The sequence below is a fragment of the Panthera uncia genome, chromosome E1 (genome assembly GCF_023721935.1).
Source record: "Panthera uncia isolate 11264 chromosome E1, Puncia_PCG_1.0, whole genome shotgun sequence".
Classification (NCBI taxonomy): Eukaryota; Metazoa; Chordata; class Mammalia; order Carnivora; family Felidae; genus Panthera; species Panthera uncia.
The window spans coordinates 25,083,234-25,107,595 of record NC_064814.1 but is presented as its reverse complement, the minus strand read 5'-3'; the positions used below and the strand labels follow the sequence as shown (position 1 = coordinate 25,107,595).

The window sequence follows — 24,362 nt, the reverse complement described above, 5'->3', positions numbered from 1 at the left end:
AAACATTAAAAAAAATTTTTTTAAGTTTAAAAATTTAAAAAAAGGGAGGGGGGTGTCTCAGTGGCTCAGTTTGTTGAGTGTCTGACTTCAGCTCAGGTGACAATCTTGCGTTTGTGGATTCAAGCCCCATGTCGAGCTCTGTGCTGACAGCTCAGAACCTGGAGCCTGCTTTGGATTCTGCGTCTTCCTCTCTTTCTGCCCCTCCCTTTCTTGTGCTCTGTCTCGCAAAAAATACAACAAACGTTAAAAAAATTAAAAAAAAAAACAACAAAGCTGTTCTTTAAGAGTTTTAGCTACTGGGTTATAAATCAGGATCCCAATTAAATTAGGTCAGGTTAAGGCTAGAATTTGCTTTATTACTAATTAGAGAACCCAGTTCACCAGCCTTCTCTCAGCCTCCTGCCCTAGGCTTATTATGTCTGACTGCCTATCTAGCATCTAAAGCTTTACCCGGGGCACTAATAATAATGTAGAGTGCTAGCCCCATCCCAGGATTGTGTCCTCAAAACTTTGCATGCCTTTTCTCACTTAATTCCTATAACAACTCTTGCGAGCCCAGTTTACAGATACAAAAACTGAGGCTCAGAAAGGCTCAATAGGTTGCCCGTGGCCACACAGCTTGTAAGCGGTGCTTGGGGTTAAAGCCCAGGTCTGTCTGATCCTACAGCCTGCACTTTTATGCCCTTGGTTGTAATGCCTGAGCAAATGCATCTCTAAGTGCACCAAGGTTGCTCACCTGACACCTGAGTGGGAGGGAGGCTCTGCTCCCCGCTGCTGGGACCCACTGCTGTGGTAGAGAAATGTTTCTGGAGCTGACATGCAGGCTATTGTACCCCTTGGGCCCTAAGCCCAATAGGTCCGATGCATCCTGCTGAGACCCTTCTGCAGAAACACATCATCCTGCCCCTCCTCACTCTGCACAGCCCTGTCTCCTCTTTCCTACGTAGTGGGGACTTCCGTGCCCTGTGATCTGGCCCTTCTAAGAAATTGCACCCAGTTTGCTGAATAATTAAAAGCAGGAAATACTCTATAAAAGGAAGTGAATAGGTAAGAAACTCAAAGGCGGTCCAGTCAAACAAAGTGCAAGCTGGGGCTCCGGCAGAGCTCTGAGAGTCCAGCTGGGATCCGAGTGTGAGCTCCGGTTGTGGATCCAGAGGGACAAGGAGCCCGAGAGGCAGGACCATGCTGCTGCCGCTAGTTCTTCTTCTCAGCTTCCCAGGTGAGCGCGGCTGGGGCCCTGGGGACTTCGTACTATTAGGGCAGGGCAGGGGATGGATAGCGACCCCAGGCTGAAGGGGAAGTGTCATATCTGGAGAAATGAGAAGTGGCTCTTTTTCATTTATTCAGCAAAAGCATACTGGGGTCTTACTCTGTGCCAGGCATACACCAGGCCCTGAGGAAGTGAAGGGAAAAGGGAAACAGGGCTGGCCATTAAAAAGAGGACCCCATGGGATGCCTGGGTGGCTCAGTTGGTTAAGCGTCCGACTTTGGCTAGGTCATGATCTCATGGTTCGTGAGTTCGAGCCCCGCGTTGGGCTCTGTGCTGACAGCTCAGAGCCTGGAGCTGCTTCTGATTCTGTGTCTCCCTCTCTTTCTGCCCCTCCCCTGCTCATGCTCTGTCTCTCTCCCTCTCAAAAATAAATAAACATTAAAAAAAATTAAAAAGAGGACCATACAGACAGCATCCGTTTGATGAACCTTGAAGAAAGGGATCAACCCTTCAAGCAGAGAAGGGAGAAGAGCATTCCAGGGAGAGGGGAGTGCTTGGCCAAGACATGGAGGCTTGAGAAAGGATGGGGCACTCGTGGGCTGAGGGCCCACAGTGGGCAGGGGGCCCATAGTGGGCAGGGGGCCATGGGGTGACTGGTTGGTCGTGAGGTTGGAAACACACAAGACAAGATTACGAAGGCCCTTGGAGGCCAGGCCTAGGAATCAAGCCTTTCAAAGAGAAAATTGCTCAGGAACCCAGGTGGGAGATGGGAGATGGGAGATGGGTTGTGTATCTTTTCCTTCTTGGAAAGCCACTGCACACCGAAAAGACATTAGGGACAGTTCAGAGGTTTGCAGAACAGATGCTGCATGTGTGGGTCACACAGTCTTCTCTCTGGGGCAGGAGACTGACCATCTGGCAAAACAGACTGGTCCACAGGGATCCCCCAAAAAGGGCATAGCTAGGGAGTGGGGAGACTGGAGTTCCAGTTCTGACAGGGGCATGTGACACGAGCAAGTCCCTCATTGCTCTAAGACCTGGATTTCTGGTGTGAATGAAAGTCCCTGAAGCCCTTCCTAGCTGTAACGTTGTGGGACCCTGTTATTCGGATCAGATATAAATAGATGAGGGCTGTGGTCATTCTCGAATTATTGCCACCATTGTTGATTTTATCAATGATGAGGAAGCCCATGATAATGCCTGCAGATGGGTGGGGAGGGCAGCAGCTTCTCTGTGACTTTTACGCTCCTTAGGCGGGACTCCAAATGTCCCAGAATTCCCAAAGAACAGCAATTCAGAATGCCTGCATCTCCCCCAGGACTCTACCTGTGCATTTGAGTTCAGAGACCCCCATCTGCTCCTCTCTTAATCCCAACATCCAGCTCAGCAGGAGGCCAAGGGTAAGGGTGAGCTACCTGGGCTCCCACACACAACACACACACAGTGGAGTCAGATGCACACACCCCCATTCACATCTGTGCTCTCACACACTCATACAGAGTTAGACACACACTCACGTGCACACACAGGCTCACATACAATAAGCCACACACACTGTCTTCTCCCCCAGACGAAGGCTGAGAGGCACAGTGGCTGCTCTGACTTGGGCAGGCCGGGTGCCGCAGAGACAAGACAGGGTGTCCCTCATCCTCCTCCAACTCTGCAAGTTAATGAGGGAAGGGAGTGAAGTAGTCAATGATGCAAGAAAAGCCACCCCACTAGCAAATGGCCATTAGACACTCTGGGGTTACTTCTGTGAAACAAAGAATGAATGTGGATGGGCTGAGGTCAGAATGACCCAACTTCCAGTAGGACATTCTTGTCTGTTCAGTTTTGTGGTCCTGCAGCAACCTAGAGGAGAAGGCAGGGTGCTGGCACAGATGGGTGCTCAGTAAGCATCTGCACGTAGAAGCAGAGAACCACAGACCTGTAGCCCAGAAATTACTCTTTGGAGCCTGAGCTGGTGCAGTTGCAAGGGGACCCCAGCAGGGACACCTGCCCCATCATTGCAGGGCAAGGTGGGCTCAACCCCCTCTGCACATCCCACACCCACGTGAGCCCCTCTGCTCTGAGCCCTGCCCTTGGCTGCCTTTGGCCCATTTTGTGTCATTTGTCACTTGCTATCAACCCAGAGAGCAACTGTTTTCTCGATTTTTTTTTTCAGCGTTTTTTATTTATTTTTGGGACAGAGAGAGACAGAGCATGAACGGGGGAGGGGCAGAGAGAGAGAGGGAGACACAGAATCAGAAACAGGCTCCAGGCTCCGAGCCATCAGCCCAGAGCCTGATGCGGGGCTCGAACTCACAGACCGCGAGATCGTGACCTGGCTGAAGTCGGACGCTTAACCGACTGCACCACCCAGGCGCCCCTGTTTTCTCGATTTTGACACAAGACTATTCACCAAGGATTGTGCATATGGGGCAAACTTCCCTGAGGGATTGACATGAAGGGAGAGAATTTCCACCTCAGAGTCAGGGATAGGAAAAATGGAGATTCAAACAGTTTAGGGTTTGAAAACCCATCGGTCCCACTCCCGAGTCCTCCTCTGAGCTGACTGCTGTCCTTCCTTCACACCAACTCTCGACAAAACACAAAGACTTGATGAGTGGTTCTGCCCATCGCGGGCTGTGCTTATAAAAGCCTCCCACATATTTCTTTTTATTTTATTTTGTTTTTAAAAATTTCTTCATGTTTATTTACTTTTGAGAGACAGAGACAGAGCACAAGCGGGGGAGGGACAGAGAGAGGGAGACACAGAATCCAAAGCAGACTCCAGGCTCTGAGTCATCAGCACAGAGCCTGACGCAGGGCTCGAACCCACAAATGGTGAGATCATGACCTGAGCGCAAGTCAGATGCTTAACCGACTGAGCCACCCAAGCGTGCTGCGCATATTTCTTTTTAAAACAAGCCCAGTCACGTTATGAATGCTTTACTGACAGATTAAATTAACAAAGCTATGGTCAATGACACTTCGGTTTTGAAGGAGTGGCATCTCTCTTCCACTCTTCCATCTCTCTTCTTTGATTGTTGGCAAATACCATCTACAATGAGTCTTGGCTTTGGACTGTAGCTATATTGTTGATGTCTGACCATTTCTGCTGACTTTTTTTTTAATATGTATTTATTTTTGAGAGAGAGAGAGAGAGAGGGCATGAGTGAGGGAGGAGCAGAGAGAGAGGGAGACACAGAATCCGAAGCAGGCTCCAGGCTCTGAGCTGTCAACACAGAGCCTGATGCGGGGCTAAAACCCACTAACCATGAGATCATGACCAGACACTTAACCAACTGAGCCACACAGGTGCCCTTTCTGCTGACTCTTGCATTTGATTTTAATTTACATCATTGGTGTCCCTTAGCAACCTTTTTCCTAATTGAGTTCTTCTGCTTATTACCATTTTTTCTTAGTTGTTTTGTTAGTGATGTTGTAAACATTCTCACGTAATAGAAATGTATGATTTAGAAAGTGACATTCTGGGGGCGCCTGGGTGGCTCAGTTGGTTAAGTGTCCGACTTCAGCTCAGGTCATGATCTCATGGTTCGTGGGTTCGAGCCCCGCATCGGGCTCTGTGCTGACAGAACCCAGAGCCTGGAGCCTGCTTCGGGTTCTGTGTCTCCCTCTCTCTGTGTCCCTCCCCTGCTCATATTCTGTCTGTCTCTCTCTCTCTCTCTCAAAAATAAATAAACTTAAAAAAAAGGGAAGTGAAATTCTGCCCTCCACCCCAATTTCAGCACTGACCACTGATAAAAGTTTACAACAACTATTGTCCTGTTTTTTTTTCCTACACATGCCAGAATCGAATGATTCTGTCCAAAGATCTTGATGTCCAGGTTCTTTGTAAAAACAATCATAAACTTGGGACACTTGGGTGGCTCAGTCAGTTGAGCATCCAACTTCAGCTCAGGTCATGATCTTACCATTCGTGGGTTCGAGCCCCACATTACGCTCTGTGCTGACAGCTCAGAGTCTGCAGCCTGCTTCGGATTCTGTGTCTCCCTCTCTCTCTCTCTCTCTCTCTCTCTCTGCCCCTCCCCTGTCACACTCTGTCTCTGTCTCTGTCTCTCCCATCTACATAGATATAGATGTAGATGTACACTGAGTCTGTCTGTGTCCCTCTCTCTCAAAATCTCTGCTCCTCAGTGTCCTAGTGAGGGAGACAGTGAGAGAGGCTGGTAATGGTAACAAAATACCAGTGCAGCATCCAGGTTCCTATAAAGGCATGGGAGCCACGGGACGAAGCAGTTCTGGTTGGGAAAGGGAACAAGGTGACCAGTAGGCAGGCTGGGCTTGGAGAAGGGTTTCCAGATGGAAGAAAGGATGTGAGCAGTGACATGGCCCCTGAGAAGGGTCAGAGAAGAGAAAATTGGGGGCATCAGGCTATAAGGTCCAGTGGAGGCAAGGAGGGGTAGGAAACAGTGGTGGACAGAGAACTTGGATCTAAATGGAAGAAAGAAAAAAATTGAATGCCCAACTAAAGAGTTTTAAATCATCCTGAGACAGTGGCAAGTGGTTGCAGAAGAGATCATGAGATCTGCTCATGACAAGTGCTGCTGAGGACGGGATGGGGACAGTTTTAGCACATGACTCCAGCAGTGATATGCAGAAGGCACTGGAGAAGGGGGTGCAGTGGAGAAATCTTGCTGGATACCACAGCCACGATCTAGGCACCAGATGAGCTCCTGACTTGGTGACAGTCTCTCACTGGTGAGGCAAACTCCGAAAGATGGTCTGTGGTTTGACATGTACCTGAGTGTTACAACAACCTGCAGAATGGAAAGTACCACAGCCATTTTGCAAACCAAGAAGCAATACCCAGGGAAGTTAAGTAGCTTGCCCAAGATTTCCCAAGTAGCGTGCGGTAGACGTGTCTTTCTGTGTCCACATTCACTCTCTTTCTGCCGTGTCATGCTGTCATCACGAACGGAGGGGAGGAAAGAAGAGAATCATTTTGAGAAACATTTTTGAGGCAGAGTTGACTAACTTGTTTACCAACCAGTTGTAGAGGGAAAAGGGAAGGACAGGACTAATGAAGATGCCAAGATCTCCTTCAAGTGTGTTAGTGGCGCAATTGTTTTTTTTTTTAATTTTTTAATGTTTATTTTTGAAAGAGAGAGAGAAGCAGAGTATGAGTGGGCAGAGAGAGAGGGAGACACAGAATCTGAAGCAGGTTCCTGGCTCTGAGCTGTCAGCACAGAACCCAGTGTGGGGCTGGAACTCACGAACCATGAGATCATGACCAAAGTCGGACACTTAACCAACTGAGCCACCAAGGCTCCCTGAAACACAGTTGGTTTGAAAAGCATAGATAGAGCTCATTCTACTGATGGAATACTACTTTTATTTCCAAAGGCTGCTGTAACAAATTACCACAAACTTAGTGGCTTGAAATGACAACATTTACTATCTTGCAGTTCTGAAAGTCAGAAGTCCAAAATAGTCTGACTGGCTGAAATCAAGTTGTAGGCAAAGCTGGAGTCCCTCCAGAGGTCCTGGAGAAGAATCCTCTTTCTCACCTTGTTCAGCTTTGAGAGGCTGCCTACATTCTTTGGCTTATGATCCTTTTGTCTTCCCTCAAAGCCAGCAATGTAGCATCTTCCGATCTCCCCCTGACTCTGACACCCTCGTTTTCATCTTATAAGGACCTTGGTGACGACCTCAGACCCAACTGAATAATGCAGGATAATCGCCCTACCTCAAGGCTGATAACTTAATCACATCTGCAAATTCCCTTTGGCCCTGTAAGGTGACATATTCACACATTCTTAGGATTAGGACATCAACGTCTTTGGTGGGGCATAATTCTGCCAACCACAAATGCAAACCTCAAGTGACCTAAAATAGCATCAGGGAGAAGGTTCGAGGTGTGAAGAGGTTCACCTTCCTGGTACCACAGACCTGACTCCTTCTGCCCCATGCAGACGCCCCCACCTCCCTGTCCTGGCCCTGAGGCTCTCCATCTAAGACAGTCAGGAGAGGCTTCCATTGTGTTCCTCTGCTTCTCTGTGATTGTTCACGTCCATGTGACCAAGGCACAAGTGATCATTGCCAAGGACAAAGAGTGTCTGTCCAGCCACATATGGTCAGCTTAGCTGGCTCAGTCCCCAGAGCAGAAGAATACCCTTTGCACTTGTGCTTGTCCTTAACCCGTCCCACTCCCAGTTGACCTTTGCTAGCATGCTATGTGAGCCCTCCACTAGAAAAAAGAAACACTGAAGAAGACCAAGTTCCAGGTGGATTTAGTTCTGTGACTATTGATTTTGAGGTAGAGATGTATAGTGTGTGTCTGGAAATGGTAGACTGGAGCTAAGGGGAGAATTTGGGCCACAAACATGGGATTTGGGGGACCATCAGCATATTGACAGTAACTGAAATCATAGAAATGGGGAATCCCTCCATGGGGGTGTAATAAAGTGGGACAACATGAGACCTGGAGAGGGGACCCTGGGCTACTGCCAAGGTGTTCTCAGACTGGATCACACTGACTCACAACAACTGACTTGGGGCCTCTCTTTCGAGCTGTGTGGCCAGTAACATTGCCTCGATTGTCTGAAACCAGCCAGGGTGGGAATAGTTACATTACAGAAATTGGAAAAATGCTACAGACAGAGATTTTCTCCCCCAGAGGCCTAGTTGTTAAGTATTTATTTACCAACATACCACTGTCTGCACCAAGATTTAAAGAGGGAAGAAGAGAAATCAGCAGAGGCCTCTGAGATGAGCAGTTAGAGAAGGAAGAGGTTAAATGAGGGCTGAGTTGAGAAGACCAGGAAAGACAGTGTCAGAGGTTTGGGAGTTTTGTTGCTGTGAGCAGGGCCATGAGATGAGGGACCCAAGAGGCCGGGACATTGTCACCAAGAGAGCTGACAGGGAAGCTGGATGGAGGAGGTGGATGTTCAGGGTGAGCCAGGGCGTGGCCCAGAAGGCGAGGACCCTGGATCAGTCCTTGGACACCAGCCTGGGGCCACTTGAGCCCATGGAGCTCAGGTAGCAGAAGATGTATCTTGGGATTCTGTCTTCTAGGTTGCCTCTCCATCCAAGGCCCAGAGTCCGTGAGGGGCTTAGAGGGCGGATCTGTGACTGTGCGGTGTGACTATCAACCAAGATGGGATACCTATAGGAAGTGGTGGTGTCGTGGAGCATACTGGGAGTTGTGCAGGATCCTCGTTCAAACCACAGGATCACAGCTAGAAGTGAAGGGAGACCGTGTGTCCATTGGGGACAACCGGAGTCACCACTTCCTCACAGTGACCATGGAGAAAGTCAGGCAAGATGACACAGACACTTACTGGTGCGGCATCAGCAAGAGTGGACCTGACCTCGGGGCACCTATCAGAGTGACCATTGAGCCAGGTGAGAACTTTCTCATGTACACAGTGAGGCCCTCGTGCTCAGGACAGAAAGATTGAGGTTCCTCCTGCCTGAGGGCAGAAGGAAAATAGTTGAGTGCCTGAGAACAGCGTCTCCATCACCATCTGAGGTTCCCTGAGGCATCCAGCTGATGCAGGGCAGGGCTGGCCAGCATTGGGGTGGGGTGGGGACGTGGACCCCGCCTTCGATGCCCACAGCCCAGGCCTGCTTTCCTGTGGACCGGAAAGCCCTGGCAGCCCCACATTCTCCCATCAGAGTTCTGGCTTGACCTTGGATGCCCGCAGACATTACTCTAGGAAATGGTCACTCTCTGACAGTCACACTCCAGACCCGCCATTACACAGAGAGGAGAAGGGGAGACACCTGGGGAAGCCCAGAGGGCCCCAGCACTGAACCCCAGGAGCTTGGCCAATCCATAGTGGCTGTGGGACCCCAGTCACTCTCTTCTCTATTTTTTCCTGGCTGCATAAGAGGGAGCAGGGAGTTAGAGGGACCCAGAAAGGGGCTGGTGTAACAGTGGATGCTTTAAGGCAAAAGGAAGGCTTTGACCATTAAGCTAATGTCACGGGACCCCTCTGGCAGTCCTGGGGTCTCCTCAGGCCTGGGACTCAACTAAAAAAACAGGTCATGGTGACTCAGGAATCCATGACCAAGTAGGCCACCATAAATCGTCTTCATAGTGCCTCATGAAGATGTTTAACTTATTACAACCATTGCTCACGAATGAACCAGAATGTGCCCTCTGGTTCACCAGTCCTCCAAAGTCCTCCTCCTCCTTACCACCTAAATAACTGGGGCACCTCACTTCCGGAACCACCTGTCCTCGAGCCCAGCTCAGGCCCCACTTGAGAGAAAAGACCAGGGACCTGCCCCCAGCCAAGAGTCCCACCTAAGAGGGATAAGCGGAGAGAAGGTAGAAAGATTTATCTCTCTCCCCCCAAGCAAGTACAGTGCTTCTTCTTATTTCGTTTTTATTTCTTCTTGTCACACTTTAAAGTGATGGAAAGCAACTATGCTGCAATTCTGAAGACTCAGCAGCAAGGGAGAAGCATGGGGACTGTATCCAGAGACGCAATGCCCAGTGCAGGGGCAGGGCAGCTCCCGGGGAGGGCTAGCAGGGCACTAGCCGCGCACGAGTGCCCTGTCTGTGCCCATAACTTGTGACTGACTCTGCCCGTGTCTAGAGGGAACACTTCTGACCACCTTGGCGAGCATGCTATCCAGGAGAACCACCAATGGCCGTGCAGGGGTATCGTCTGTCTCCTACAGCAGGTGAGTGGCTGCCGTCCTTACCCACCCCTACTTGGGGCCTCTCCTACTCTGCTTCTGTGCCCTCACATGATGCCAGAGCCACCACAGCCAAGGTCAAGGCCCAAAGTGTCCCCCTCCATTGCTCCTGCCCATCTCACTCCTCACCCCTGTCTCCCCATGCCAGCCCTCCCCGGGAAGCCACTCTGTAGAATCTTTTTCTCTATAAACATCATCTGCCCATTTAGTTGTCAACAAAAAAAGCCTGATGACCTAGTGCGTGCCACTACATAGCGAAGTCACAGAAGCAGGCACACAGCCTGTTGTGAGGGACCCTACTGTGCCAAGAGGCACTCTGGGAAAGGGGAGCCACAAAAAGGACGATTAGAAAGGAACACGAGCCCCTGGGGCACCTGGGTGGCTCAGTCAGTTAAGCATCAGACTTTCGCTCAGATCGTGATCTCGTGGTTCGTGTGCTGACAGCTCAGAGCTTGGAGCCTGCTTCGCATTCTGTTTCCCTCTTCCCTCTGCCCTTCCCTGCTCTAGCTCTGTGTGTCTCTCTCTCAAAAAATAAATGTTAAAAAAAATTTTAATAAAGAAAAAAGAAAGGAAGGTGGACCCAGAACAAAGAAAAACCAAAAAGTTGAAGTTACTTCTGAGATGCCCTTGTGGTTGGGCCATTAAGGTTCATGGCAGCCTTCAGAGTAGGGCTGCGGGGCTTGGCCAGAGTAGGGTCACAGGCTTGGCCGGGCTGGCTAGTGCCCACTGTGTCAGGGAAGCAAGCGTGACAGCACCTGGGGTGCCTGGGGCCTGATCGCTCTGTCCCCTCTTGCAGGAACCGCTACATCCTTCTGGTGTTCGTGAAGGTGCCCATCTTGCTCATACTGGTTGGTGTTGTCCTTTGGTTGAAGGGCCTCAGTAACGACAGTCTGTCTACATGAACTTGTCCTTGATCTTCTCACCAAAGACACAGCCGCTCAGAAAGACGGATGAACAGAACCTTCTGACCCCTGGACCCCATTTCCAGAGGAGACGTGGGCTGTGGAAGAAATACCTCTGAGTCCTTAGGACGCGGTCACTGAGGCTGGGTGTGCTAAGGTGAAGCCGGGCACCCTCTTTGCTCGGCACAGCTCAGGGACAGAGCTCAGGGCCCTCCTGGGGAGTCAGGGGGTGCCAGAGAGCCAGCACCTGTTCCATTCCTGCAGGCAGCAAATGCCCCTGCCCCATGGGGCTCATGGTCAGAGCTGCTGGCCTGGAGCCCAAGCCCTGTCCTCCCTGACACCAGCTCAGCACATTTTATGTCCAGACTTCTGGTTTATAGTGTTGTTTCTTAAGTCAGGTTGGGTTCGGATGACTTGTGCCCATGAGAACCCTGACAGATGCCCGTGCACACACACACACACACACACACACACACAGATGGTGGGCTCCTGGTTCTGGGGCATCGCCCCTCTACCCTGGGAGGACACCGCTCTGACAGCCCAGCAGAAGAGGGACCAGGAGTCTCTTTGGGCCTAGCTCCAGTGCCGGCCTTCCTTCACCTCCACCCCCCATCTTCTTCCTCTGTCCTGGCTCCCCAGGGCTCCCTGCCCTTCACCCCTCCAGGCCTGGGGCTTCCTGGGTGCTGCCTCTGTTCCTCAGGGCTGCTGGGCCTCAGAAACTACCTCAAGGTTGGGGAGGGCATTCAGGAAAACTGTCTGAGGGAAGTGATGTTGCCTCTCCTAAATGATGATGTGTAAATAATCTTAATAATTAATTTGTTTAAATAATATTAATGATTAAAAATGTCTAAGATAGGGTGCCTGGCTGGCTCAGTCAGTGGAGTGTGCAACTCTTGATCTCAGGGTTGTGAGTTCAAGCCCCATGCTGGTTGTAGAGATTACTTAAAAATAAAATGGACGCCTGGGTGGCTCAGTCGGTTAAGCGTCCGACTTCGGCTCATGTCACGATCTCACGGTCTGTGAGTTCGAGCCCCGCGTCGGGCTCTGGGCTGGTGGCTCAGAGCCTGGAGCCTGCTTCCGATTCTGTGTCTCCCTCTCTCTCTGCCCCTCCCCCATTCATGCTCTGTCTCTCTCTGTCTCAAAAATAAATAAACGTTAAAAAATAAAATGGTGAAGGGGCACCTGGGTAGCTCAGTTGGTTAAGCATCTGACTCTTGGTTTCAGTTCAGGTCATGATCTCACAGTTTGTGAGTCTGAGCCTTACGTCAGGCTCTGTGCTGACAGTGCGGAGCCTGGTTGGGATTCTCTCTCTCTCTCTCTCTCTCTCTCTCTCTCTCTCTCTGCTTTACCCTGTACTCTCTCTCTCAAAATAAATAAATAAACAAAAAATATCCACCATCAGCAAATTTCAAATATACTGCACAGTATTATTAACTATAGTCTTCATACTATACATTAGAGCCCAGAATTTATCTTAAAACTAAAAGTTTGTGCCCTCTGAGCAACATCTCACCATTTTCCCCATGCCCCAGCTCTTGGTTCTATGAGGAATATTTCCCTCTGAACACCTAGGCAACTTGTCCACCCTGCCCTTTGTCCTAATAAGTAGGCCCTGGTTCTCAGCCTCAGGAGGCCACAGGAAGATGCCTCACCAGTGGGTAAAGGAGAAGCGAATTCCTGTGCCCAGTCTGGAAGCTGGGAAAAACCCCCATCCACTGGGAAGCTATAGTGCCTTCCCTTTGCCCTTCAGCCAATGAAAAACCTTCTCCCACTTGATGCTTGGTTTGGAGCTCTGGTCAGTGGTGGGCCTGAAATTCCACTGTGCCCAGAGAAGACAGACTTTGAGTCAGACTAAGACCCATTGAGTCACTCTTTTGGGGACCAAGGTCCACAGTCCACCAGCTCCAAAGGTCCACCTTTGTGAAAACTTCCCTGGATCCAGCCTCCTCAAGATGCAACCAGATTCAGGTGACAACCAGCTCTTGGGGGGCAAGGCCAGCTGGCCCAAAAGGGTACAAGTCTACTGACAGTTGCTGCCCTGATGCCAGCTTTTCGCATAGTGTCTTACTGTTGATATTCAACAACCTCTATGTCTTTGTGAAGGTTCTGTGGTTGGATTGCTACTCTCAGGACTTCATCCAAGAGAATGCATTGGAGTAGGCATCTGTTGTCTGTCCTGAACACCTCCCCCCCACCACACACACACACACACACACACACACATTTCTGGGAACCCCTTTGGTTCCCATGAAAACTGTCAAGCAAAACTTGTCTCTTACACCCACTGTCCAGGGTACAGAGAAAGACAGAAATTATAAATTAGGTACTGGGGCCAGGGAGCATTTTCCAGCAAATGTGTTTCCACTAGGAGCCGGGTGCCAAGGCCCCCATGCCCTTAAACAGCTCTAGACTGGCACAGTTCCTCATGTGTTCGCTTTAGCACGTGTTGTAACCCAGAGTTAGCGGAGACAGAGAAGTGGAGAGCACAGGGACACATTGCTCTTCTAAGAAGGAAACACGGCTGGGGCGCCTAGGGGGCTCAGTCAGTTCAGAGCCTGACTCTTGATTTTGGCTCAGCTCATGATCTCATGGTTTGTGGGTTTGAGCCCTGCATCAGTCTCTGCTGGCATTGTGGAGTTGCTTGGGATTCTCTCTCTCTCTCTCTCTCTCTCTCTCTCTCTTCTCTCTCTCTCTGCCTCTCCCTCTCCCTCTCTCTCTCAGAATAAAAAATAAACTTAACAATGTATATATTTTGAGGCACCTGGGTGGCTCAGTCTGGTTAGGCATCTGACTTTGGCTCGGGTCATGATCTTGGGAATCGTGAGTTCGAACCCCGTGTGAGGCTCTGTGCTAACAGCTCAGCGCCTGGAGGCTGCTTCGGATTCTGTGTCTCATTCTCTCTCTGCCTCTCAAAAATAAATAAACTTTAACAAAATTAAAAAAAAACAATATATGTATCTATATTTTAAAAGTATGTTAGAAAAAAAAAGAAAAACACAACTTCTCCTTCCCCATGAGTCTCCTTCTCGTGGGTCCTTACTTCTTTTTTTTTTTTTTTCTCTCTCTCTCTCTCTGGAGGGTCTGTACTTCTGAGGAGCTTTGCAACCACAGAGGAAGTTCACCAAGAACAGGGTGAAGCTGGTCAGGGCAGGAGAAGCTGTGGCAGCCCCACCCAGAAAGGACACCACAGTGGGAAGGGCCCTGCCAGCACCTGGGGCATTGGGTTTGTTCTGTTTGATGCCAGATATGTCCTGAATGGTGTTTTCTTTTCTTCCTTTTTTTCCCAGTATTTTTCAATGCTTATTTATTTTTGAGAGAGAGAGAGAGAGAGAGAGAGAGACATTGCACAAGCAAGGGAGGGACAGAGAGAGAGGGAGACAGAGAATCCGAAACAGGCTCCAAGCTCTGAGCTGTCAGCACAGAGCCTGACGTGGAGCTCGAACTCACGAACCATGAGATCATGACCTGAGTCAAAGTCAGATGCTTAACCGACTGAGCCACCCAGGTACCCCCTGAATGATATTTTCTTAACCAATGAGGCTAAAGGATGAAGTTTCTAGCACTTTCCCTGCCTGGCCTCTGAAGCATCTCTCCCTACAGCTCACCGGTCTGGCTTGTTCAACCTGCTTTGGGCTTCCAGATCCTCATGGCTGGTCTCCTTATGTGCCCCCTGGGCCCCAGCCTGGCTGTCTGGGAGTCAAGTCTCCACCCAGAATGGGGTCCAGATTCAGCCCCAACAGCTCTCCTGGGCTCCTCCTAAACCCATGCCGTGGAGGCTAACAGCGAAGACGCCTGGGGGCTGGGCTTCCTCTGGGCACCACTGTCTCATCTCATCTTGCTGGAAGGGGACTCTGAATTCCTCCACTCCAGGTCCTAATTTGCTGGTCATCTTTCTTCAAATCTTTTCTTAGCTTAGGAACATCAGACCCACAGCCCCCTGCCCACGTCCTGCTCTGCCAGCTCCAACGGAGTTCATGAATCACCCTTGAATCTGTGCAGCCCCAAGACTGGGGCCAACTCATCATGGCCAGGACAGAAGGTGTTCTGAGGGTGGAGGTCAGCCTCAGTCCCCGAGAGATGGGACCACTGTGCAGTGGGGAGCTGCAAAGATGACTTTGGGGGAATGAGGGCCAAGGCTACTGTTCCCGCTGAAAACATGGGTCTGGGGCCAGGTCTGATCCTCACGCCCTCATTTATTCATCCACTCATTCACTCATTCATTAATTCATTCATACATTCAACAAATGCAACTAAATTACCTACTGACTCCAGGCACCGTTTTCAGGGCACATTGACTATTGTATGAATGAAGGGAGCCCCCCCCGGATGTCTCCTCCTGTACATTTGGCTTGAAATGCAAGAACCTGACCTCATATCAATTGCCCCCCTTTTATTACTGAATAAAAAGGTTTCAGGTGACAAGGTAAATCATGGGTTCTCCTCTGGCAGCCACCATTGGAGATGATTTAGAAAGCACAGCTTGGGATTCAAACAGTAATGAGATACTACTACCCACCTACTAGAATAGCCAAAATCCAAAACATCCACAACACTAAATGCTGGTGATGGTGTGGAGCTATAGGAACCCTCGTTCATTGCTGGCGGGAATGCTCATGGATTTTTATAGCAGTTTTATTCTCTTTTGTTTTCGATATTTATTTATTTATTTATTTATTTATTTTGAGAGAGACAGAGACAGCATGAGTGGGGGAGGGGCAGAGAGAGGGAGAAAGAGAGGGTCCCAAGCAGGCTCTGTGTTGCCAGCACAGAGCCTGACATGGGGCTCGAACCCTCGAAACTGTGAGATCATGACCTGAACCGAAACTGAGAGTCAAACACCCAAGAGCCCCAGTAAGTCTCAAATTCTAAAGCAACTATGGAGGCCGCCCCTCCTTCCTCTGGCTGACCCTGACCCTCCTCTGGAGTGGGACCTAGCCTCACTTGCCCCCAGGCTCCTGGGTCTCCCTCCACCTTTGAGGAGCTCTGAGGGGTGACACAGACCACATCTGATTCCCAAAGCTTCTGTCACTGGAACCCTCAGCACATCATCTAGGATACCAGAAACACTAGCCGCGTCATCAGCCAGTCATCTGGTATACCCACTCACCGTGTCTGCCACTTGCAACAAGAAAATAAGAAGCTAGAGGAGGCTGCATTTAGAATGAACCAGAAGCTTACCAACAGGTTTTAACAAGTTACCAAGAAATGTCCACCAGGATAAGAGGGAAGGAAGACAACTCTAGTTCAGGCACAATGAATAACAGATACCCGAAGACAGGAAGTTGGGAGGGAGACACCATAGGGTGATGGTTAACATGATGGCATCTGAAACTGGACAGACCTGAGTTCACGCCCCAGCTCTGTTGTTTTCTTGCCTGCCATCTCGGACCTTTTGCTTTCACTAACCATCAATTTCCTCACCTAGAAAATGGGGATGAGCACAGATCCTGTCTCACAAAGCAATCATGACCACGGGGATTAAAGAACACCCTGCAGGCCAAGCGTTAGCTCAGAGCTCTCAGTCCACTCTTGGAAGTGCTTGGGGAAGTCAGTGAGAAACCAGGACCACTCAGGCTCTTTGAGACATCTTTCCAGGCAGATAAGAGAGGAGACCCAGAAGTTCTGGGCGATGGGACAGCTCCCTCAGGACACTAGCTGCTCACAGAGGACACAAAGTAACACTAAATTACCTGAAAGCAGACCAGAAAGGACCTGGAAAGGGACTCATAAAAGAGTTTATCTGGTTTGGCAGGTAAAGCAAAGTACATTAAAAAAAAATTCTTCTTGGGAATGCAAGCTGGTGCAGCCACTCTGGAAAACAGTATGGATGTTCCTCAAAAAACTAAAAATAGAACTACCCTACGACCCAGCAATTGCACTACTAGGCCTTTATCCATGGGATACAGTGTGCTAGTTCAGAGGGACACATACACCCCCATGTTTATGGCAGCACTATCAATAACGAAAGTATGGAAAGGGCCCAAATGTCCATCAAGGGATGAATAGATAAAGAAGATGTGGTGTATACACACACACACACACACACACACACACAATGGAGTATTACTCGGCAATCAAAAAGAATGAAATCTTTCCATTTGCAACTACATGGATGGAACTGAAGGGTATTATGCTAAGAGAAATTAGTCAGAGAAAGACAAAAATCATGACTTCACTCCTATGAGGACTTTAAGAGACAGAACAGATGAACATAAGGGAAGGGAAACAAAAATAATATAAGAACAGGGAGGGGGACAAAACAGAAGAGACTCATAAATATGGAGAACAAACTGAAGGTTGCTGGAGGGGTTGTGGGAGGGGGGAGGGGCTAAATGGGTAAGGGGCGTTAAGGAATCTACTCCTGAAATCATTGTTGCACCATATGCTAACTAACTTGGATGTAAATTTTAAAAAATAAAACTAAAAAAAATTCTTCTGAAAAACATGAAATTAAATAAATTCTTCTGTGCTAAGTTGGTCCCCAAGATAAAGCTGAATTCCTGGGAATTCACTATGTGGTTTAAACCTGGGTTTTACTGAAAGAGCCACTTCCTTTTTAAGAAGGAATTAACGGTTTGGATGACTCACTAGACACAGCTGGGTGGCAACAGAGCTGAAGTGAAAGACAAGCTCCTAGATCCCTCAGGTGGAAGTACACAGTGGTGCCAGCCCAGAGTGAGCCACCTGAGTTCACACCCAGAACTGGGAACTTGAATTTTATGTAATCCGCCTCTGCAGGTAGCAACAAGAAGGGGACAAGAGGGGAGCCTGGGTGGCTCAGTCGGTTCAGCGTCCGACTTTAGCTCAGGTCATGATCTTACAGTTCATGGGTTGGAGCCCCGCATCAGGCTCCTTGCTCACAGCTCGGAGCCTGGAGCCTGCTTTGGATTCTGTGTCTCCCTCTCTCTCTGCCCCTCCCCTGCTCACACTCTGTCTGTCTGTCTCTCTCTCTCTCTCAAAAATAAATAAACATTTAAAAATAATTAAAAGTGAAATAAAATAAAAAATAAATTAAAAAGAACAGAACAAGAAACCTAGCCCCTGGGGCAAATCCAGACTTGCCCCACCATCAACCCAGAGTGATGTGATAGATGCTGCAGATAAGGGAAGCTCCCTGAGCCACTGCTGGCACCCCTCCTGGGAAGCTGGGCCTGGGCCCCTCAGCCAATCTCTGGTCCATCCCTTGGTCCTGGCCCCGACGTCGTCCCAGTCAGAGCCTGGTGGAGGGTGACCCGGAAGCCACATGCGGTCACCAGTCCTCTTGTGTACCATCTCCTTTCTGGCACATTTGGACTCTCTCCATCTCATTCAGACACTCTGCACACCGGTATTGTGCACTAAGCAGGCAAGAAACACTGCAGGGGACACCATGGGGGACTCCAGAGGAAACAGATCCCAAGGAAACCTGGCCACACACCTCTCACCTGGCAAGAGGATAAACAAGTCTTGCTCAGCAATGAAAAAAAACCACAACTGGGGCACCAGGGTGGCTCAGTTGGTTAAGCAACTCTTGATTTCGGCTCAGGTCATGATCTCACGGTTCCTGAGTTCAAGCCCTGCATCGGGCTCTGCACTCACATCCCACAGCCTGCTTGGGATCCTCTCTCCCCTCTCTCTCTGCCCCTCCCCTGCTCTTTCTCTCTCTGTTTCTCAAAAATAAATAAATGTTAAAAAAATGTTTTTAAAGAAACAACCTACCAGATGTTCTAGAGCAGGGATGGGTCATGCTAAGTGAGAGAAGCCAGGTGCAGAAGACAAAGTCTACATGATTCCCTTCAGATACAATTCTGGGAGAGGCAAAAAAGAAGCAGTAATAGAGACAGAAAGCAGACTGGTGGTTCCCCAGGGCTGGGGTACAGGGGGATGGGGAGTGACCATTGTATGGGGTTTCTTTTGCCGTGATGAAAGTATTTTGGAACAAAATCAATGTGGTGATTGCATGACATTGTGAATGTACTAAATGCCACATGAAAATGGTTCAATTTATTTTGTGTGTGTTTCATCTAAAATTCACATCTTAGGGCACCTGGGTGGCTCAGTCAGTTAGGCATCTGACTCTTGATTTCAGCTCAAATTATGATCTCAATGTTTGTGGAATTGAGCCCCACATTGGGCTCTGTGCTGACAGCATGGAACCTGCTTGGGATTCTCTTTCTCCCTCTCTCTCTGTCCCTCCCCTGCTTGTGCTCTCTATCTCTCAAAATGAATAAATAAACACTTAAAAAAATAAAATAAAATTCAGAACCAGAAAAGACCCCGCATAGCCAAAGCCATCTTGAAAAAGAAAACCAAAGCAGGAGGCATCGCAATCCTGGACTTCAAGCTGTATTACAAAGCTGTAATCATCAAGACAGTATGGTACTGGCACAAAAACAGACACTCAGATCAATGGAACAGATTACAGAACCCAGAAATTGACCCACAAATGTATGGCCAACTGATCTTTGACAAAACAGGAAAGAATATCCAATGGAATGAAGACAGTCTCTTCAGCAAATGGTGCTGGGAAAACTGGATGGCAACATGCAGAAAAATGAACCTGGGCCACTTTCTTACACCGTCCACAAAATTAACTCAAAATGGATGAAAGACCTAATGTAAGACAGGAAGCCATCAAAATCCTAGAGGAGAAAGCAGGCAAAAACCTCTTTGACCTCAGCCACAGCAACTTCTTATTCAACACGTCTCCAGAGTCAAGGGAAACAAAAGCAAAACTGAACTATTGGAACCTCATCAAAATAAAACTCTTCTGCACAGTGAAGGAAACAATCAGCAAAACTAAAAGGCAACCAACAGAATGTGAGATGATATTTGCAAATGACATATCAGATAAAAGGTTAGTCTCCAAAATCTATAAAGAACTTATCAAACTCAACACCCAAAAACCAAATAATCCAGTGAAGAAAGGGGCAAAAGACACGAATAGACACTTCTCCAAAGAAGACATCTAGATGGCCAACCGACACATGAAACAATGCTCAACATCACTCAAAATCAGGGAAATACAAATCAAAACCACAATGAGATACCACCTCACACCTGTCAGAATGGCTAACATTAACAACTCAGGCAACAACGGACGTTGGCGAGGATGTGGAGAAAGAGGATCTCTTTTGCCCTGCTGGTGGGAATGCAAACTGGTATAGCCACTCTGGAAAACAGTATGGAGGTTCCTCAAAAAACTAAAAATAGAACTACCCTACGACCCAGCAATTGCACTACTAGGCTTTTATCCACGGGATACAGGTGTGCTGTTTCAAAGGGACACATGCACCCCCATGTTTATAGCAGCACTATCAACAATAGCCAAAGAACAGAAAGAGCCCAAATGTCCATCAATGGATGAATGAATAAAGAAGATGTGGTATATATATATACAATGGAGTATTACTCAGCAATCAAAATGAAATCTTGCCATTTACAACTATGTGGATGGAACTGGAGGGTATTATGCTAGTGAAATTAGTCAGTCAGTGAAAGACAAATATATGACTTCACTCATATGAAGAATTTAAGATACAAGACAGATGAACATAAGGGAAGGGAAGCAAAAATAATATAAAAACAGGGAAGGGAACAAAACAGAAGAGACTCTTAAATATAGAGACCAAACAGAGGGTTGCTGGAGGAGTTTTGGGAGGGGGGATGGGCTAAATGCGTAAGGGATATTAAGGAATCTACTCCTGAAATCATTGATGCACTATATGCTAACTAACTTGGGTGTAAATTAAATAATTAACTAATTAAAGAATAAAGAAATAAAATAAAATTCACATTTTAGGTGAATCCCACATAAAAAAAGACAAAAAAATCTATAATTTTTTAAAGCAGCTCAGTGGTTGCCAGAGACTGAAGGTGGGGTGTGGACTGACTGCAAAAGGGCACGAGGGAACTTTCCAGAGTGATGGAAGATTTCCACCTTATGAGCGTGGTAGTAGTTTCACAGTTATATCCATTTACTAAAACTTGTCCAACTGCGTACTTACAGTTAGGGATTTTCATTTTACTATAAATTACACGTCAATGAAGCTTTTTTTAAAAAGTTCTCAAATGGAAGCACCTGGGTGGCTCAGGTGGTTAAGTGTCCAACTCTTGATCTCAGCTCAGGTCATGATCTCGAAGTCCGTGAATTCAAGCCCTCCATCAGGATCTGCGTTGCCATGAGGAGCCTGCTTGGGGTTCTCTGTCTTCTTCTCTCTGCCCCTCCCTGCTCATATTCTGTCTCTCTCTCTCTCTCTCTCTCTCTCTCTCTCCCTCTCTCAAAAAGAAATAAGCATTAAAAAAAATTGCCTCCCAACATCATTGTCAAATGTTCTCTGAGGGCAAAATCCTCCCGGTGGAGAACCACTGGAGCAGGCGCATAGTAGATCTTCCGTTCTGGCTTCTGTACCTCATAGCCTCACTTGTGTGTCATCTGCTGGTCTCTGCCTGCCTTCTGGGGGACCTGTCCAGATCACAATGTCCCCTTCGGTCACAAATCTGCTGTTCAGCATGATCGTTATGGGTTTTTTTTTTTTTAATTAATTAATTAATTAATTTTTTAATGTTTTACTTATTCTTAGAGAGAGACAGACAGGGCATGAGCAGGTGAGGGACTGAGTGAGAGGGACACAGAATCCGAAGCAGGCTCCAGGCTCTGAACTGTCAGCACAGAGCTCCACATGGGGCTCGAACCCACAAGCCCTGAGATCATGACCTGAGCCAAAGTTGGATGCCTAACCGAATGACCCACCCAGGCGCCCCCAGTATGTTTTTAAAAAAATTTTTTTTGACATTTATTCATTTTTGAGAGACAGAAGACAAGCAGGGGAGAGGCAGAGAGAGAAGGAGACAGAAAATCTGAAGCAGGCTCCAGGCTCTGAGCTATCAGCACAGAGCCGACGCGGGGCTCAAACTCACAGACCGTGAGATCATGACCTGAACTGAAGTTGGACGCTCAACCGACTGAACCACCCAGGCGTCCCTTTAATGTTTTCTTTTGTTAAGCCCATCCAACAGACTTTATATTCTTCATCAGATCATCTCAACAACAGAAGTCTCCAGAGAATTAAACCTATAGTTTGTTCTACTGACTTTTATGGTGGCTTGTTTCCTTCTGTGCTCAATAATATTATAGTGGGAGCTTGCATTTGGCTAAATTTGATGTGGCCAAATGTGGATTGAGGATGGCTTCCCTCCGGGAAGTATTTATGTTTGCTTCTGCTGGGTATCATTTTAATTTAAGTTTTCCTGCTTTGGGTTTCCCTACGTGTGGGAAGGGTAAATTTGAATCCCAGCCTCATGCTTACAATTCTCAAAGGATGCTATTCATATTATCATGATTGCTCATACCGTTTTCTCCTTGAAGCTGCAATAAAAGCAGGTTATAGTTATTATTAATTATTATTACTATTACTGTTTGAATCATTTCCCTTTGTTCACAAGCAGGTAATTCCTAATCTACTATTTTCCTGAGGACACAGACCCTTTAGGGATTCTGGTCTTAAATGGTGTCTTAAGTACAGCCCCTCCCTTTCAGTGGCCTGAGTCTACTGTGCCCCAGACTCTGAGTTCATTCCAGAACACTGACCTCCCTGTAAGAGCACTTGGCGGGAGTAGCCACAAGCTTCCTCTCTGGTTTCACTGGTAACTATTCATTTTGGAGTTTTAGTTGCTTTGTGTGGCCTTTGGGGATGCCCTTGGAGTTGGCTGATGCAAGTTGCTTCCTACTCTTTGCATCATGGTCTCAGCATTGCCTTCATCGTGTGGCCTGTTCTCCCCCAGAGAGTGTGAAGTAAACAGTGATCACACCCAGACTCAGGGCTTCTGGGAAAGAAAATCGGGTGACCGCTCTGAGAAACCTTCCAGGAGCCCTGACCACCAGCTCTCCCATGACATCTCATTGGCCGGTTGAGACAAAGGTGACACCTTGAACCGATCACTCATTCACATGGGGAAGGGGGGGACAGCCAGACAAGATGGTGGCTCCATCTTGGGGGAACAGAAGTTGTGTAGGAGGCCATCCAGATGTCTGCCACAGAAACCTTCCTAGAACCCACTCTATTCTCTGGCCTGTCTGGTATCTTCTTGGATCCCTGTGCCTTGGTTTATGTAAACAAGACAAACTCCCTGCTCTCACACCCACCTCTCAAGGCCTCGGGCTCTCTGTGAGCTGAGCTTTGGGAATGTGACTCTTTCCTCCTCTCCTGGGTTTCCCAAATCAGTTTCCCCCTGGGCAATAGCAACTCCCCTTTTTTGCAAACAGAAGGCTCCTCGAGGGCACAAGCTTCTCACAGCTCAAGTCTTGCCTTAGCCATCCTCTCCTGCTTTTTTTTTTTTAAACATTTATTTATTTTTGAGAGACAGAGCGAGACAGAGCATGAGTGGGGGAGAGGCAGAGAGAGAGGGAACACAGAATCCAAAGCAAGCTCCAGGTTCTGAGCTGTCAGCACAGAGCCCGATGTGGAGCTTGAACTCGGGGGCCACAAGATCATGACCTGAGCCAAAGTCGGATGCTTAACCACCTGAGCCACCCAGGTGCCCCCTCTCTTTCCCACTTTTAAGGATAAACCCAGGTGATTGTGGCCCTGGTAACAACAACTATTAATACTTTATTCAGCTGCTAATTTCTCTCTGAAATTTTTCCAGATTTCTGAGGGAACAACTGCCCTTTCAGTGCTAAGGCCCTTTAAGCTAGCTCAGCTCTCCTCCATGTTCCCAGGAAGGATATGTCCTCAGGGCATCCTCACCTGACATCAGCAGAAGAAAGATGGGGCATTGCTGGTGTGGGCCTGGGAGCAGGAAGAATCCGAAATTCTATGAGGCACAGACCAGAGTCCCCAGTTAGGAGGTCCCCAGTATATGGTGGTAGAGTTTAGTCTGATCCTTTGTCAGAGATACCTAATTGAGCCTCAGTGACATCCCTGCTCATCTACTGGTGATTATCCCTTCAGACAGAGCAGCCAGAGACGGCACAAGATGTCATCTGACATCTGGCCCTCAAGTTTATGCAGGAAGTGGAGGACTTTTGGATGTGTCTTCCGATGTCTCATTTGGTGATGTGCACCTGCTGTGAGCCCTTGGTGTGCTGTGATTTGCTCCCCGCTCCAACCAACCTTGGGAAAAAACAAACAAACATAGATTATATTACCAGGATAATAAAGAACTGACAGTCCCTCCCCATGTTGGTAACACAGAGGCTACCGCAGAATCATATGGGTCTCCACCACCCACCATTTGATATCATGTTCCAAAGATAAGATGAACACCAGTGAAACCGATCCTGATAAAGCAAATATGGGAAGGGGAAAAAAATCCCTCGCTAACCAGAACCTAATTTTCAAACAGGAAACGGGGGCAGAATGGTCGTCTTTGAGAATTTTATTTAGGGCACAAAGAGAGAAAATGACAGCCTTGGAGAGGAAGGGTGGCTGGCCACAGGCAGAAGTGGTAGTGCAATAAAGAAGCTTGCCACACGTAGAACGTCCGATGCATTCTCCTTCTTAAGTCACCAAGACAAAGCTCATGGCCACGTTTCCAAAACTCGACCCAGCTCTGTACGTTTCTGGCACCGTTACCTTTTTTAACACATGAAATTAAGACGCAGCTGGAGGGGT

General features: G+C 48.2%; 2 protein-coding genes across 8 annotated transcripts in view; one reads left to right on the top strand and one right to left on the bottom strand.

Moving 5' to 3' along the window:
- Positions 1-892: 892 nt before the first annotated feature.
- On the top strand, positions 893-15,574 carry CD300LB (CD300 molecule like family member b). Of its 3 annotated transcripts, none has more exons than XM_049637750.1 (4): positions 893-1,219; positions 8,231-8,560; positions 9,763-9,850; positions 14,679-15,574. In XM_049637750.1, the coding sequence occupies exons 1-4, from the start codon at positions 1,183-1,185 to the stop codon at positions 14,743-14,745; spliced, it is 522 nt and encodes a 173-aa protein (XP_049493707.1). In that variant the 5' UTR covers positions 893-1,182; the 3' UTR covers positions 14,746-15,574. The 3 variants fall into 3 exon arrangements, with proteins under 3 accessions (XP_049493707.1, XP_049493706.1, XP_049493705.1); XM_049637748.1 differs by lacking the exon at positions 14,679-15,574 and adding an exon at positions 10,662-10,783 and having other exon boundaries at positions 902-1,219; XM_049637749.1 differs by lacking the exons at positions 9,763-9,850; positions 14,679-15,574 and adding an exon at positions 9,576-9,742 and having other exon boundaries at positions 897-1,219.
- The window catches only part of CD300A (CD300a molecule), a 50,716-nt gene continuing 35,421 nt past the window's right edge, over positions 9,068-24,362 (bottom strand). For all 5 annotated transcript variants that reach the window (XM_049637745.1, XM_049637739.1, XM_049637740.1 and 2 more), the window contains one exon: positions 9,068-23,861. In XM_049637745.1, the coding sequence (XP_049493702.1) occupies positions 23,688-23,861 (174 nt within the window). In that variant the 3' untranslated portion in view covers positions 9,068-23,687. The remainder of the gene's footprint in view (positions 23,862-24,362) is intronic.

Coding starts and splice junctions, on each gene's coding strand:
- CD300LB (XM_049637748.1), top strand. CDS start 1,183: ATGCTGCTGCCGCTAGTTCTTCTTCTCAGCTTCCCAG. Junction 8,561..9,762: donor CAGAGTGACCATTGAGCCAG/GTGAGAACTTTC, acceptor GCCCGTGTCTAG/AGGGAACACTTCTGACCACC. Junction 9,851..10,661: donor TCGTCTGTCTCCTACAGCAG/GTGAGTGGCTGC, acceptor CCCCTCTTGCAG/GAACCGCTACATCCTTCTGG.